The sequence below is a fragment of the Mandrillus leucophaeus genome, unplaced genomic scaffold (genome assembly GCF_000951045.1).
Source record: "Mandrillus leucophaeus isolate KB7577 unplaced genomic scaffold, Mleu.le_1.0 Scaffold224, whole genome shotgun sequence".
In the NCBI taxonomy this organism is placed as follows: domain Eukaryota; kingdom Metazoa; phylum Chordata; class Mammalia; order Primates; family Cercopithecidae; genus Mandrillus; species Mandrillus leucophaeus.
The window spans coordinates 792135-808323 of NW_012102299.1; the positions used below are offsets into that span (position 1 = coordinate 792135).

General features: G+C 35.5%; 1 protein-coding gene across 1 annotated transcript in view; it reads left to right on the forward strand.

Moving 5' to 3' along the window:
* ATP13A4 (ATPase type 13A4) overlaps positions 1 to 16189 on the forward strand; it is a 176220-nt gene that overhangs the window by 78470 nt on the left and 81561 nt on the right. The window contains exons 8-9 of the mRNA XM_011981336.1: positions 3503 to 3572; positions 15360 to 15494. Of these exons, the coding sequence (XP_011836726.1) occupies positions 3503 to 3572; positions 15360 to 15494 (205 nt within the window). The remainder of the gene's footprint in view (positions 1 to 3502; positions 3573 to 15359; positions 15495 to 16189) is intronic.

A 16189-nucleotide genomic window follows, 5' to 3' on the forward strand; every position in this document is an offset into this window, starting at 1 on the left:
TACATATGTATATAACAAGTATATATGCTTATAAATACCTGTATTGATATATAGAAAATTTCTGCAATTGAAATTACTTAGTCGTAAGCTAGGTACACTATTTTAATGCATGTTGTCAAAATGCCTCTTAAAAAAAGTAATACTGGCCAGGTATGGAGGCTCACACCTGTAATCCCAGAATTTTGGGAGGCTGAAGTGGCAGGATAGCTTAGATCCAGGAGTTCAAGACCAGCCTGAGCAACATAGTGAGACCTCATCTCTCTATGTACATAAAAAAGTAATACCAATTTACATTCCTTGCAACAGTAGATAAGTTTTTCTTATCTTTACCAATATAAGTGAAAACAGAATTCGGTAACTCCAATCACATGTTTTCTGTTATGAGTTGAGCATTTCTTCACACTTTAGGCCATTTGTATTTCTTTTACTGTGAACTCTTTGTGTCCTTTATCAATTTTTATTGGGTTCTTGGTGTTTTGCTTGCTAATGTTATGGTCCCCCTGCAGTGGATTTTTTTTTTTTTTCCGCAGTACAGATTTCGCTAAACCTCTCAGTTGGATTTGACACAGTTAACTGCTCCGTTCTTTCTGACGCACTCTTTTCCTTGGCTTCAGTGACAGCACACTCTGCATCCTCTCCAGCTGCTCTTTTCCATTCTCTTTTGATAGCTCGTCCTTCTCTATCTGACTTTTAAAAAATGAGTGTTCCAAAGTCAAAACAACAGGAAAATGCATATAATGTAAAGGCTCCATTTGTCTCTCCCACTCCACTTGGCCAACTGCTTACATTAGTTTCTTGTGTAATCTTCCAAAAAAGTTTTTAGGCAAACGCAGCAAATACAAGTATATGTATTTTCTTTTTTTCTTATCTAAGTGGTAGCATAATTACATTATTTTCTAACTTGCTATTTAAAAAATTACTATTAATATATCTTGAGGATCTTTTCATGCAAGTGCATAAAAGATTCTTCATTATTTTTATAGCCGTACATGCCAATGACTTCAAAGGCATATGCTAATGACTTTCAAATTTGTATGTATAGCTCAAATCCAGATATCTCTTTTCAGTTCCAGACTCATAGCTTCAACTACCTATTTGATATCCCCACCTTAATATCAAAAAATTACCTTAAATTCAACATTCTCAACATAAAACTCAAGGATTCTTCTCCTCAAATCTGCACTTAGGTTTTTCTGATTTGATAGCAGATACTACTGACCATTCCATTGCACAAGCCAGAAATCTGGTTGCCAACCTTGAAACTTTCTTCTTTCCCTTCAATTACACAGGAAGTCCTTTGATTTTTCCTTCCTAAATATCTCTTGGCATCATTCACTTTTTTCCACCCTAGCACTATTAAGGTTCGAGTTAGTATCGTTTTCTACCTTGCAATCACCTCCCATCTGGCCTCCATACATCATTCTTGCAGAACACGATTATTTACAAGCTTTTATCACTAAAATGCTTCAAAATATTCCCATTGCTCTTACAATAAACTTCTAAATCTCATCGCAGACTTTCTTGTAGGTTATATCTATTGATATTTACCAAATTAAGAATTAAAACTCAGAATCATAAAATATTTATTAATTATTTTAAAATAATAACAACATATTTGTATATAAATATATATTTAAAGACAACTGTATTTTCCAAAATAAAAATAATTTAGTGAGGAGAACGGCATTATTTTACATTTTTGCAAATCTCTTTTATGTTTGGTTTAATAGACGACAATTGGATTTTCTTTTTTTTTGGCTTCTAAGCAACAGAATTTATTTCTTTAGTTACGGAGGCTGGAAAGTTCAAGATCAAGACGCCAGCAGATTCAGTGTCTGGTGAGGTCTCTCGTCTTGGTTCAGAGATGGCACCTTCTTACTGCATCCTCACATGGTGAAAGAGACATGGCATCTCTCCTGGGCCTCTTTTATAAGGGCACTAAAATTATTCATGACCTAATCACCTTTCAAAGGCCCCTCCTCCTAATATCATCATCTCGGGGGTTAGGATTTCAATACATGAATTTTGGGTCACATTCAGACCGTGGCAGTCTTTTAAAAAATTTCTATATCAGTTGATTTAAATACTTTAATAATTGTACTTCTTTTTTTTAAATTTCTGACAATTGGATTTTTGTAACTGCTTCTGCATTTAGTCTATTGTGATATGAAACACCACTCAGCCTCTGGACATCTCCACTGTACACTTGTGCGAGAATAAGATTCTAAAAGGCAATTAACGTCTTAGTGCTATTATGAAAACAGTATACCTGCTCAGCCCCTGTGGGACATTCCTCGGGCCCTCTCTACGAACTGCTGCTGCACGTGTACGTGTAACTGCTGCTTTGACTTCTTTCTCCTGCCTTGATTCACCCAGCATCTCCCTTGCTTTCTGCCCTCCAGATGCACTAGATCTTTTTGTTTCCTGACACATACTCTTTTTTCTAACCTCAGAACAGTTTGATATGCCACCTGGAATTGTCCAATTTTTTTTCATCTTCATGATTTGCCCTTACCCCTTGACTAAATAACTCCTACTCAGATCTTAGGTTCAATGTCACTTCTTCAGGGGAGATTTCTCCTGATTGATTCCCTTTGCTATATAAGATCCAAAAGTACTTTATTTTTTCTTCTTATTCCTGATTGTCATTATACATTTATATATGTAGTTACTTGATTAAAACCTACTTTTCTCAGTAGATTGTAAATTTCTTGGTGTTAAGAGCCATATCTCTTTTGTTCATTCTATTCCTGAAATATTAAAGTTTGCCAAATAAATGTTTGTTGATTAATGCACAAATGAGTAAAAGAATGAGTTACTCAAAAGCCAAACACCTGTCTTTTTGACAATGGCTTATTCTGTTAATCATTTTTAGAACACATTTATCAGATTTGCAAATAATTTGAAGCTAGGGAATTTAGGAAGTATCTTAAATGACAAAATCAGGATTACAAAATGAACACATTAAATGATTGGGACTTTTAACCCCCAGAATCAAGCAGGAGGTCTTTTACACAATCGTTTCCCAGTAATGTGGAATCAAATATAATTGTGTTTTTTATTTCTCTTACTGATTCACTCTCATCCCATATATTTCATGTATTACAACAACAAATATTATGAGGAAGTAGCAGGAACCATCAAACTCCTTATTCATTTATTGATTTTTATATTTATTTATTTATATATTTTTTGAGATGGAGTCTTGCTGTGTTGCCCAGGCTGGAGTTCAGTGTCAAAAACTCTTCTGAGTGGAAAGAGCATGCTGGAAATTCCTTTCTGCTGAAGAAAACATACTTACTGCTGGGTGAAAATCACTAGGAATTGGATGCTTTTTCAATTAAATAATGAGCTACGTAGTCCTTTGTTTGTAGGCAGTACATTCCATTCAATTGGCAATAAGACAGTGTTCCATCTTTAAAGAAGCCTAGCACCTTACTTAATAATACCTAGAAACTATGCTCAAATAGATAACACTTTTCCATTTTCCCTTCTTTTTCAGCAATCTGTAAAACTCCACCATCTAGTCGAGTCACATAATAGCATTACAGTCTCTGTGTGTGGGAGAAAAGGTAAGTTCCATTATTTTAGATCTATGTGCTATTCACATGGAATCAGAAAATAATTTAAATTTGTATTTCTGATTGCTCCTGGTATTCTCATCTTCATATTCATTTTTCCTTAGGCATTTGTTCAAAGGGATGAGGAACTTAAGATTTTTTTTTTTTTTTTTTACCTTAAGAACTACTACTGGGGTAGAATTGACATTGGTAAGCTTAACATACTTATAGTGTAGTATTTGATATGTTTGGCATGTGTATATTCCCATGAAGCTATCATAATCCTCAAGATAATGACGGTTCATCACTCCCAAAAGTTACCCTGTTCCTGCTTCTAGTTGCTTTCTCTCCCGCTTCCTCCCACCTCCCCCATCCCTCAGGCAATCATTTATCAGCTTTCTGTCACTGTAGATTCATTTCCAGGCTCAATATTAATACATAAATGGCATTTTACAGTATGTATTCTTTGGGGTCTTTTATAATACATTTTTGGTTAATTTAGGGGGAGATCAAAGTTCATAGTTATTTTGGGATTTATCCATTTTATTAAGTGCATCAATCATTCATTCTTTTTATTTCTGAGGCTATCTCATTGTGCAGATACACTAGTTCGTTCATCCACTCACCTGTCAATGCATATTTGGGTTCCAGTCTTTGGCGATTCCCAGTAATGGTGTTATGATCATTTAGGTACAAGCCATGTATAGACATGCTCTTTCATTTCTTATGAGAAAATACCTAGCTATGGAACAGCTGGGTCATGTACTAGATAGATACTTAACATTTTAAGAAACTGCCAATCTTGTGTCCAAAGTGGTGGCACCGTTTTACACCAGCAGCGTGAGAATTCTAAGTGCTCCACGTTCTTGACAGCATTTGGTATGGCCAGTCGTTTTAATTTTGGCCACTTTAGTGTGTGGTAGTATTTCATCCTTGTTTTAATTTGCATTTTCCTAATGACTAATGGCATTGAATATCTTTTCAAATTCTTATTTGCTGATCATATATCTTTTTTGGTGAAGTATTTGTTCAAGTTTGTTGTTTATTAGATTATTTTTATTATTAAAATTGAGTTTATTCCACATTACGGATATAAGTCCTTTATCAGATAAATGATTTGCAAATATTTTCTCTCAGTCTATGACTTACCTTCCCATTCTCTTTACAGTGTTTTTCCAAGAGCAGACATTTTTATTTTTGTTAAAGTCCAGTTTATCAATGTTTTCTTCTGTGGATCATGCTTTTGATGTAATTTTTAAGATATTTTGTCAAAGTCACCATGATTTTCTGTATTGTCTTTCAGAGTTTTAGGTTTTACATGTAGTTCTATATTACATTTTGATTTTGGCTTTTGTTTTTTTTTGGATTGAGGGTCATTTTTTTGCAAACAGATATCCAAACGTTCCAATACCATTTGTTGAAAAGATTATCTTTTCTCCACTGAATTGACTTTTCACCTTTTGTCAAAAATCAATTGTTCACATGTGGGTGGATGTGTTTCTGGATTTCCTACCCAATTTTATTTTTTTGCTTTTTTTGTATTTGCTTTTTTGTATCAATACCATACAATGTTGCTTTAATAGGTCTTAATAAGTTAATAAGTCTTGAAATAGGGTAATGTTAGTCCTACAGCCTTGCTTTTCTTTTTTAGAGTTATTTTGACACTATTGAGCCCTTTGGGTTTCCATATGACTTTTGAACTCAACCTGTCAATTTCTTTAAAAAATGCTGGGATTTCTTTAGAATTACAATAATTTATAGAAATACAGACTTCAGTTTGTAAATCTTTAGAAGCTCATTTAAAAATCTGTTAGAATTCCTATTAAGTACTAATATGAAATGTACAATAACATAAACAATTGTCACAAATAAAATTCAAAGATGCCAATGTTTGATGAGATATTTTCCATAACCTGGGGTTGCTTCCTTAGAGTATTCCTAGGATGTCTACTGATCTGTCTATTAAAGTCATGCAGTGGGAACAAATGTTGATTTTCTTTGCCAAGAAAATACCATAGATGAATATTAAAAACAGTTCTGTAAGCCAAAATTCACATCTGCACACACTAAAAATGTAGCTCTTTTTTAAAAAAAAAAAAATTTGTAATACATTCTGAAAAACACAAAAATGCTGTATATCTGGCTGGATTACCAGTGTTTTTATTCCTTTATTCCCCTCCCACTCTTTGCCCTGAACCCCCAAAGTGCATTGTGTCATTCTTATGCCTTTGCATCCTCATAGCTTAGCTCCCACTTATGAGTGAGAGCATATGATGTTTAGTTTTCAATTTCTGAGTTACTTTACTTCGAATAACAGTCTCCAATTTCATTCAGGTTGCTGCAAATGCCATTATTTCGTTTTTTATGTCTGTATGGTATTCCATGTTATATACATGCCACATTTTCTTTATCCACTCATAGATTGATGGGCATTTGGGCTTGTTCCATATTTTTGCAGTTACAAATTGTGCTGCTTTAGACATGCACGTGCAAGTATCTTTTTCATGTAATGACTTCTTTTCCTCTGGGTAGATACTCAGGAGTGGAATTGCTGGATCAAAGGGTAGATCTACTTTTAGTTCTTGAAGGAATATCCATACTGTTTTCCATAGTGGTTTTACCAGTTTACATTGCCACCAACAGTGTAAGAGTGTTCCCTTTTCACCACATCCTTGTGCACATCTGTTAATTTTTGATTTTTTGATTATGGCCATTCTTGCAGGAGTAAGGTGATATCGCATTGTGTTTTTGATTTGCATTTCCCTGATCATTACTGATGTTGAGCACTTTTTCATATGTTTCTTGGTCATCTTTATATCTTCTTTCAAGAATTGTCTATTCATGTTCTTAGCCCAATTTTTGATGGCATTGTTTGTTTTTTTCTTGCTGATTTGAGTTCCTTGTAGATTCTGGGTATTAGTCCTTCAACAGAAGTATAGATTGCAAAGATTTTCTCCCACTCTGTGGATGTTCTGTTTATTCTTCTGGTTATTTCTTTTGCTGTGCAGAAGCTTTTCAGTTTAATTAAGTAATTAAGTACCATGTATTTATCTTTGTGTGTGTGTGTGTGTGTTTGCTTTTGGGTTCTTGTTATGAAGCCTTTGGCTAAGCCAATGTCTAGAAGAGTTTTTCCAATGTTATCTTCTAGGATTTTTATGGTTTCAAGTCTTAGATTTAAGCCTTTGATCCATCTTGAGTTGGTTTTTGTATAAGGTGAGAGAAGAGGATTCAGTTTTATTCTCTACATGTGGCTTGCCAATTATCCCAGCACCATTTGTTGACTAGGGTGACCTTTTCCCACTTGTTGTTTTTGTTCACTTTGTCAAAGATCAGTTGGCTGTAAGTATTTGGCTTTATTTCTAAGTTCTCTATTGTGTTTCATTGGTCTATATCCCCATTTTTATACTAGTACCATGCTGTTTTGGTGACTGTGGCCTTACACTATAGTTTGAAGTTGGGTAGTGTGATGCCTCCAGGTTTGTTCTTTTTGTTTCATCTTGCTTTGGCTATGCAGATTCTTTTTTGGTTCCATATGAATTTTAGGATTATTTTTTCTAATTCTGTGAAGAATGATAGTGGTATTTTCATGGAAATTGCATTGAATTTGTAGATTTATTTTGGCAGTATGGTCATTTTTACAATATTGATTCTACCCATCCATGAGCTTGGGACATATTTCCATTTGTTTGTATCATTTATAATTTCTTTCAGCAGGGTTTTGTAGTTTTCCTTACAGAGATCTTTCACCTCTTTGTTTAGGCATATTTCTAAGTATTTTATTGTATTTTGCAGCTATTATAAAAGGAGTTACATTCTTGACTTGATTCTTAGCTTGGTCACTGTTGGTGTATAGCAGAACTACCGATTTGTATACATTAATTTTGTTTCCTGAAACTTTGCTGAATTCATTAACCAGTTCTAGGAGCTTTTTGGATGAGCCTTTAGAGTTTTCTTGGTATACTATCATATCATCGGTGAACAGTGACTGGTTGACTTCCTCTTTACTGATTTGGATGCCCTTTATTTCCTTCTCTTGTCTGATTTTTCTGGCTAGAACTTCCAATATTATGTTGGATAGAAGTGGTGAATGTGGGCATCCTTGTCTTGTTCCAGTTCTCAGGGGAAATGCTTTCAACTTTTCCCCATTCAGTATAATGTTAGCTGTGGATTTGTCATAGATGGCTTTTATTACCTTAAGGCATGTCCCTTCTATGCCAATTTTGCTGTGGGTTTTAATAATAAAGGGATGCTGGATTTTGTTAAATGCTTTTTCTGCGGCTGTTGAGATGATCATGTGATTTTGTTTTAAATTTTCTTTATGTGGTGCATCACATTCATTGACTTGTGGATGTTAAATCATCCCTGCATTCTTGGTATGAAACCCACTTGATCATGGTGGATTATCTTTTTGATATGCTGCTGGATTCAGTTAGTTAGTATTTTCTTGAGCAGTTTTGCATCTATGTTCATCAGGGACATTGGTCTGTAGTTTTCTTTTTTCGTTATGTTCTTCCCTGGTTTTGGTATTAGGGTGATACTGGCTTCAAAAAATGATTTAGGGAGGATTTCCTCTTTCTCTCTCCTGTGGAATAGTGTCAACAAGTTTGATACCAATTTTTCTTTGACTGTCTGATAGAATTCACCTGTGAATCTGTCTGGTCCTGGACTTTTTTTTTCTTGGTAACTTTTTAATTACCACTTTAATCTTGCTGCTTGTTATAGGTCTGTTCACAGTTTATATTTTTTCCTGGTTTAACCTAGGAGGGTTGTATAATTCCAGGAATTTATCCATCTCCTCTAGATTTTCTAGTTTATCCGCATAAAGGTGCTCATAGCATCCTTGAATGATCTTTTGTGTTTCTGTGGTATCAGCTGTAATATCTCCCATTTTGTTTCTTATTGAGCTTATTTGGATCTTCTCTCTTCTTTTCTTGGTTAATCTCACTAATGGTCCATCAATTTTATTTATCTTTTCAAAGAACCAGCTTTTTGTTTTATTTATCTTTTGTGGGCTTTTTTTGTTTTGTTTTGTTTCAGTTTCATTTAGTTCTGCTCTGATCTTGGTTATTTGTTTTCTTCTGCTGGGTTTGGGTTTGGTTTATTCTTGTTTCTCTAGTTCCTTGAGGTGTGACCTTAGGTTGTCTATTTGTGCTCTGTCAGACTTTTTGATGTAGGCATAAAAAATGCTGGGATTTTTATTGGGATTGTGCTGAACCTATAGATACATTTATGGAAAATTGACATAGTAACATGTTTCAATCTTTTGCTCTATGAATATAGCACTGCTTCGTTTGTTTAGGTCTTTGATTTCTTTGGCAGTGTTTTGCAGTTTTCAGTGTATGGGTCTTACACACTTTTTCTCAGATTTATTTTTAAGTAATTCATATTTTTGATGCTATTGTAAATGATATTTTAAAATGTAAATGTTCAGTTGTTCATTTGCTAGTAGTTCCATCATGTAAATGTGCTGATCAGTAGTTTGCTTCACATTAAGGAGAGACCCTCTGCAGATCTTTTTGGCTCTCCTCTGAACAGTTACCTCCCCAGCTATGAACTCAAGCTGCCAAGATCTCTATCGATGCTCATCTTTGTGTTCTGAACTCAGTAGTCATCTGGACTTGGTCTGGTTTTCCTTCTCTGCCTAGTGGCTTGGAAACTTTAAAGACAGTAAGCGTGGCAAATGTAGAACACCTTTATTTGTTTCCCATCTCTTTCGTTGTTTGATGTTCAGTGTCTAAAACCCATTTTTTCATATCTTTTATACAGTTGTTTCCAGTGGGAAGATAATTCTTGTCCTTTTTATTCTCTTTTGGCTGGAAGTGAATTTTTACCTTTTAAAAATATAATTGGTCATTTTTTTGTCCATACTTTTTATGATAAAACACTTTGAACATATATAACAGTAGAGAGAATACTATAATAAAACCTCATGTACCTGTCACACAGATTAAATAATTATCAACCTATTGAATCTCTTTTTCATCTGTTCTATTAACTCTCCACCCTATATTATTTTGGAACTATCCCAGATACTATATTTTATTTGAAAATATTTCAGCATATAGCTCTAAAATATAAAGAGTCTTTTTAATTCCTTTATCACATCTTTTAAAACCTCATAATTTGAAAATAGTTATACAGGCAATGTTCAGATTTCCTCAATAGAGTCAAGTACGTGTGTAGGTATACTTATGATACATATACAAGCACTTTTGTTTTATTGCCCCTTGCTTGATTGTGCTTCAAAGATACTGCATTTTTTGTTTCCAACTGAAGATTTCTGACAATCCTACATTGAGCAAGTCTATCCGGCCGTTTTTCTAAAAGCATGTGCTGTCTTCGTATCTCTGTGTCACGTGTTGGTAACTCTGGAAATGCTTCAGACTTTTTCATTGTGATTGTATCTGTTATGGCAGTCTGTGGTCAGTGATATTTGATATTACTATGCTAAGTGCTTTGGGGCGCTATGAACCATGCTCATGTAAGATAGCAAACTTAATCAGTGTTAGATGTTCCCCAACTGGCCATTCCCATCTCTCTCTCTCTTTCCTCGGGCCTCCCTACTCCCCGAGACCCAACAGTATTAAAATTAGATCGATAAATAACCCTACGCTGGTTTCTAGAAAGTGTTCTAGCAAAGGGAAGAGTTACGTGTTTCTGATTTTCAAATAAAGTTAGAAATGATTAAGCTTTGTGCGGAAGACATGTTGACAGCCGAGATGCACTGAAAGCTGGGACTCTTGCACCAGTTAGCCAGGTTGTGAATGCAAAGGAAAAGTTGTTGAAGGAGATTAGAAGCACTGCTCCAAAAGCGAACACACAAATGATCAAAAGCGAAGCAGCCTTACTGCTGATGTGGAGGAAGTTGTAGTGGTCTGAGCAGAAGCTCAAAGCAGTCACACTTCTGTAAGACAAAGCCTAATCCAGAGTCAGGCCCTAACTCTTTAATTCTATGAAGGCTGAGAGAGGCAAGAAAACTACAGAAGAAAAGTCTGAAGCTAGCAGAGTTCGGCTTATGAGGTTTAAAGAAAAAAGCCATTTCCATACGTAAAAATGGACAGTGAAGTAGCAGTACCAGATATGGTACTATAAACCTCAATGAGAATGTTACAAGTACTCATTTTGATGGTGTTAGTCATTGTTTCTAGGTCTTTTTAGAAAACATACTTAGGAAATAGTTTTTTAAGATAAAATACATTATGAGGTCATACTGACCTCATAACTTCCAATTCAAGTTTAGAATTCATAGTCATACTGACCTTATAATTTCCAATTCAAGTTTAGAACTATGGGCTTTTTACTTTACTTTATTCGTTGTACTTGTATTTCTCTTACCTCTATACCCAAAGTTCTGATTCTCAATAACAGGAAGAGATTACTCTTTCGCTTTATCCCATTGTATATAATAACCTCAGAGTGACAAACCAATGCACTCAGCATTGATATAATTCCTAAAAACAGTTTAAGATGTTTTTATAATTTTTTTTCCCATTTGTGACATCTCGTTAGAAATGTACAGCCAAATTATACATTGTTCATTAAAGTCACTCAAAATAGTTTTCTGTTGGTTATGCCAGCAACTTGATAGGTTTATTTTGCTCTTTTTGCTTTAGATTTTAGTGTTAGCTTTTCAAATTTTTATTTGTATTATTTTGTATAGATATAGAAAATATCTACATGGTTTGAGAGTCAAATCCGTAGGACAGAAGATATTCCAGGGAGTCTGGTTCCTATCCCTCTCCTTTCTGACTTATGTCTTCATTCTCTCTAGAATCATCATTTTGGTTTTTATTTATTCTTACATTTAAAAATATAAACAGATTATATATAATATTCATAGCTTTGTATTATGTATACAAAACAGGATATATATTTATACTGCTGTCTTCTAGATGAATAGAGGTATATCAAACATATTTAACTGTATTTCCTGCTGTGTATATTTTACCTACGTAACTATGTTTCCCAGGGACCATTTAGTATATATAGATATTCTTCATTCATTATTTCAGCTGCATGGTACTCTCTTGTGTGGAGGAACCATTGTTTATTCAGTCAATCCTCTATTGAAAAAAATTTTCTCAGTTTTTTACTACTACAAATAGTGCTGTAATAAAAAGCTTTGTACATATGTCTTTTCATATTTTCGCCAGTATATCTTCGGCACGGATTCTGAGAAGTAAAATTGCTAGGTTAAGAAATAAGTGCATATGTACTTTTGCTAGAAAAATGTTGCCAAAGTTTCTGTCCGTAGAGATTGTGCCAGTTTGCATTTGCACCAGAAATGTGTCAGTGACTGATTCCTACCAGCCTTGCCAATAGAATGTGCTGGAAATTTTGCACATTTTTCTAATCATAAGGTGAGCAATGTTATCTTATACATATGTCTCACTCTCTTTTTTAGAAAGTAATTTAAAACTTACAAAAAAGTTGTAGAATAGTTTAAATAACTTCTTTTCTAGAACTATTTGAGAATAAGTTGCTGACATGTAGCTCCGTGGTCATCACCCGCATATCCCTTTTGTGTGTGTTCCTTTTCTCTCTCTCTTTCTTTCTTTATTTTATTTATTCATTTATTTTTTTTTGAGGCAGGACTTGCTCTGTTGCCCAGCTGGAGTGCAATGGTGCAATCATAGCTCATTACAGCCTCAATCTCCTGGGCTCAAGTAATCCTTCCGCCTCAGCTTCCAGTGTGTGCCACCATGCCTGGCTAATTTTTTTTTTTTTTTTTTTGGACAGATGGGGTCTACTGTGTATTTCTTAAAGACAAAGACATTTTCCTACATGAAGGACAGTGCAACCAGGAAGTTAATATTGACACATTTCTCCCAACTAATGGTCAGACCTTGTTCATGTTTTGCCAGTCATCTCAATAATGTTCTAATAGAAAAGAGATATAGGATTACACAATGCTGTTGTTTGCTATATCTCTTTAATCTTCAATTTTTAGTTAAATTCTGTGACTTTGACTCTTCTGACTCTGGTTATTTTATAGAATGTCCTTCAGTTTGCATTTGCTGATGTTTCCTCATAGTTAAATTCAGGTTATGCATTTTTGGCTGGAATATCACAGACATGATGCTGTGTTTTCACTGCTTCCTCTCAGATGGTGCATAATTTCAATTTGTCGTATTACTGGTGATGCTACCTTATATTACTTAATTAAATGGTGTCTGCCAGGTTTCTCCATTGCATATTTATTCTTTTCCTTTTTGTAATTAATGGTTATTTTGTTGAGAGATACTTTGAGATGATATAAATAAACCATCTTCATCAATTTTTCACCCTCTAGTTTTAGTATACATTGGTGTTTCTTGGCCAAATTAATTATTACCTTGATAGTTGCCAAATGATGATTTTTCTAATGTTATCTCTCCTTCTACATTAATTAATTGCCATTTTGCTGCAAGGAAAATCTGTCTCTTCTCCTTATTTATTTATTCATTTACTTAAGTCATTATGAACTCATAAATCCATATTTTATTTGATGGTTATAGTTCTTTCTTATCATTATTTACTTTGATGTTCAAATTGTTACAGATTTAGGCAGTGAGACCCCTTTAAAGTTGGCTTTGATATTTTTGTGATATGTCCCCATCATTCTTTGAGCATTTCTTTACTTAATGGCACAACAAGATCTTCTAGCTTACATTATACTTTTCTTGGCCCAGCCTGTACTCAGTTGTTTCTCTAAGGAAGCCTTTTATTGGGAGAAAGGGAATTTAGAAACCAAAATCTGGGCACTGGATGTGCTCATTACTGTTGGTGTATAAACAAAAAGACTACCAAACATGTTTATATATTCTTATAATCACACATATTTACATCTATATTATTTCTCTCTCTCTATCTAGTACATTGATATTTTTCATTGGAATCTACTACCACAGGGTCTATTGTAGTTGTATCTCTTTCTCTATCTGTAACTTCCTTTCTTCAGTGAGAAACCTGGCTAGTTCACCTCATTATATCTACAGGAGTCCCCTCTTATCTGCAGGGGATACATTCCAAGACCCCAGGTAGATGCCTGAAACCATGGGTAGTACTGAGTCTGATCACTGTCATTTGGAACACATTTCTGTTCATGTCTTCCACCCACACATTTAATGCCTTTACCATTTTATCTAAGCACTTCACACTGTGGTTGTAATGTTTGCAGTTTGAGGTGCGATGCACAACTAGCATAAACTTCTTTTTCCTTCTTCACAACTTCACAGATAGTTGATTCATTCTTACTATAGATCTTAGCAACCTCAGCATACAGTTTTGTTTTCTTTAAGTTGAGAACATTCACCTTTTCACTTAAAGAAAGCACTTTACTGCTTCTCTTTGGCATAACTGAATTGAGAGCATTACTACTCTTGTGCTTTGGGGCACAAGTAGTAAAATAAGGGTAACCTGAAATGAGCACAGGGATACTGCAACAGGCAATGTAATAGTCAGGTGACTGACAAGCAGGAAGTGTATACAGCATGGATTCTGTTCCGGGTGGGATGGAGTGCATAGCACTAGATTTAATTACTCTACTTGGAATGGTGCACAGTTGGAAAACTTATATATTGTTTATTTCTGGGATTGTCCACTTAATATTTTCTGACTGCAGTTGACTGTAGGTAACCAAAACCATGGAAAGTGCAACTGGAGATCAAGGGAGATTACTGTACTTATTGTACCATTTCTGCCTGGATGCAACCAATCTTTCATCACCACTGATGCTCCCACTCCCCCTCATCCCACTCCTATGTAGACGCCCTTTCACCTTGCTCGGGTCCCCACATCCCACAGCAGGCCACTGCCACCATGGGGGCCCTTCTGTCTCTGCTCAAGCTCTGACACCCTGTACCAGGTCATGGAAACACCCTTCCATCCTGCTTAGGCTCCAATACCCCAGAGCAGGCTGCCAGCCCACCCCACCCAGCCCCTGCAGGGATGCCTATCTTACACCGGCCCTAATAGCTTTAAGACTGAATAAGGAAGAAAAGAAGTAAAGGAAGGCAGGCAGGCAATGAGGAAGGAGGGAAGGACTTTCATTTCTCTTATCATGGGTAAGAATGAACAGCTTTGCAGACACTTAACGCACCACGTGTATGTGTGTATGAAGTGATAATATCTAGCAATTTTGCTATACAGTTATTTGCTAGAGATCTCTTTTTAAAAGGAACTCATTATCTATTAGGATTTTTTTTTTTTTTTTTTTTTTTTTTTTTTGAGGCAGGGTCTTGCCCTGTCACCCAGGCTGGAGTGCAGTGGCATGATCATCACCCACTACAGTGTCAACCTCCTGAGCTTAAATTTAAGCAGTCTTCCCACCTCAGCCTCCCAAGTAGCTGGGAGTACAGGTGTGTGTCACCATGCCTGGCTAATTGTTTTATTTTTCATTTTTTGGTGAAGATGGGGCTCCTGCGGTGTTGTCCAGGTTGGTCTCAAACACCTAAGCTCGAATGATTCTGCCGCATTAGGCTCCAAAAGTGCTGGGATTACAGGCATGAGCCACTGTGCTCAGCTGGGAATATTAACCTTTTATCTGTAATGTAAGTTTCAAATTTGTTTCTGAATTTGTCATTAGTTTTTTCTTATTATTTTGCCACACAAAGATTTTTATTTTATGTAGTCTATTTTGTTACATTCTTTTCTTTTTGTTTTCAAAGTTTGAATCAATGTCGAGGAATGTTATCCTTTCTCAAAAAAAAAAAAAAAATGCCGTGGTTGCTTTTTCATTGGTATCCAAGTTAAGCAGATGTTGGATTATATTTTTGTGGGAAAATAACCTGACTCAACTCTGTCTCCTCCCACTTTCAGCTGGAGTTCAAGAGCTGGAATCACACGTCCTGGTGCCTGGAGATTTATTAATTTTGACAGGGAACAAAGTGCTAATGCCATGTGATGCCGTTCTGATTGAAGGCAGCTGTGTGGTGGATGAAGGCATGCTGACAGGTACAGTTCTATCTCCACAGCTGGCAACCTCCGTGGCCTGGCCCACACTCCTCGCTACTGTGGTCCCTACTCCTCCTCTCCCTGAATGACAAGGGCTGGCTGTAAAGCATTGTCTGCTATGGGACCTTTCTGTTTCCACAAATCTTACTCAGTCCTGCTGTGAATGGATCTGTGGGTTCAAATTAAAGCTCTTTCTATGTGTTAAGTTTGATACAATAACAAGTTTTTGAGTGTTTAGTATTTCTTTCTTGAACAAAAGATTATTACAACCCTCTCATTTACCTTAAAAGATTGTAGAGATCATTAGATCTTTCAGAATTGTCTGTGACTTTTATGTTTATCTATTTTAAATAAAACATGTTTTTAAATAAACTTGGAGGATTTGAAAATCATCAGCGACATCCTGAAACCCACAGGGGTCATTCAAATTCTTCCTGGCCTGGCTTGAAAATGTTAAGAAATTCATGAGGCAGCATTTGGAAAAACCTGCTGCTTCCAAAATACACACTGGGTGTTTCGGACTCACTGTAGTTCGTTTACAAATGGCATGCTGGAGCTGGGTGGGACCTGTGAGGTTATCTCACATCACAGGCACAGCAACTGAGGTCCAGAGAGGTGACTTGCTTAAGATTACACTGCCTTGATTTCTCACTGACATAGCATAATGATGAGATGTTCAGCTGATACTTCTATAA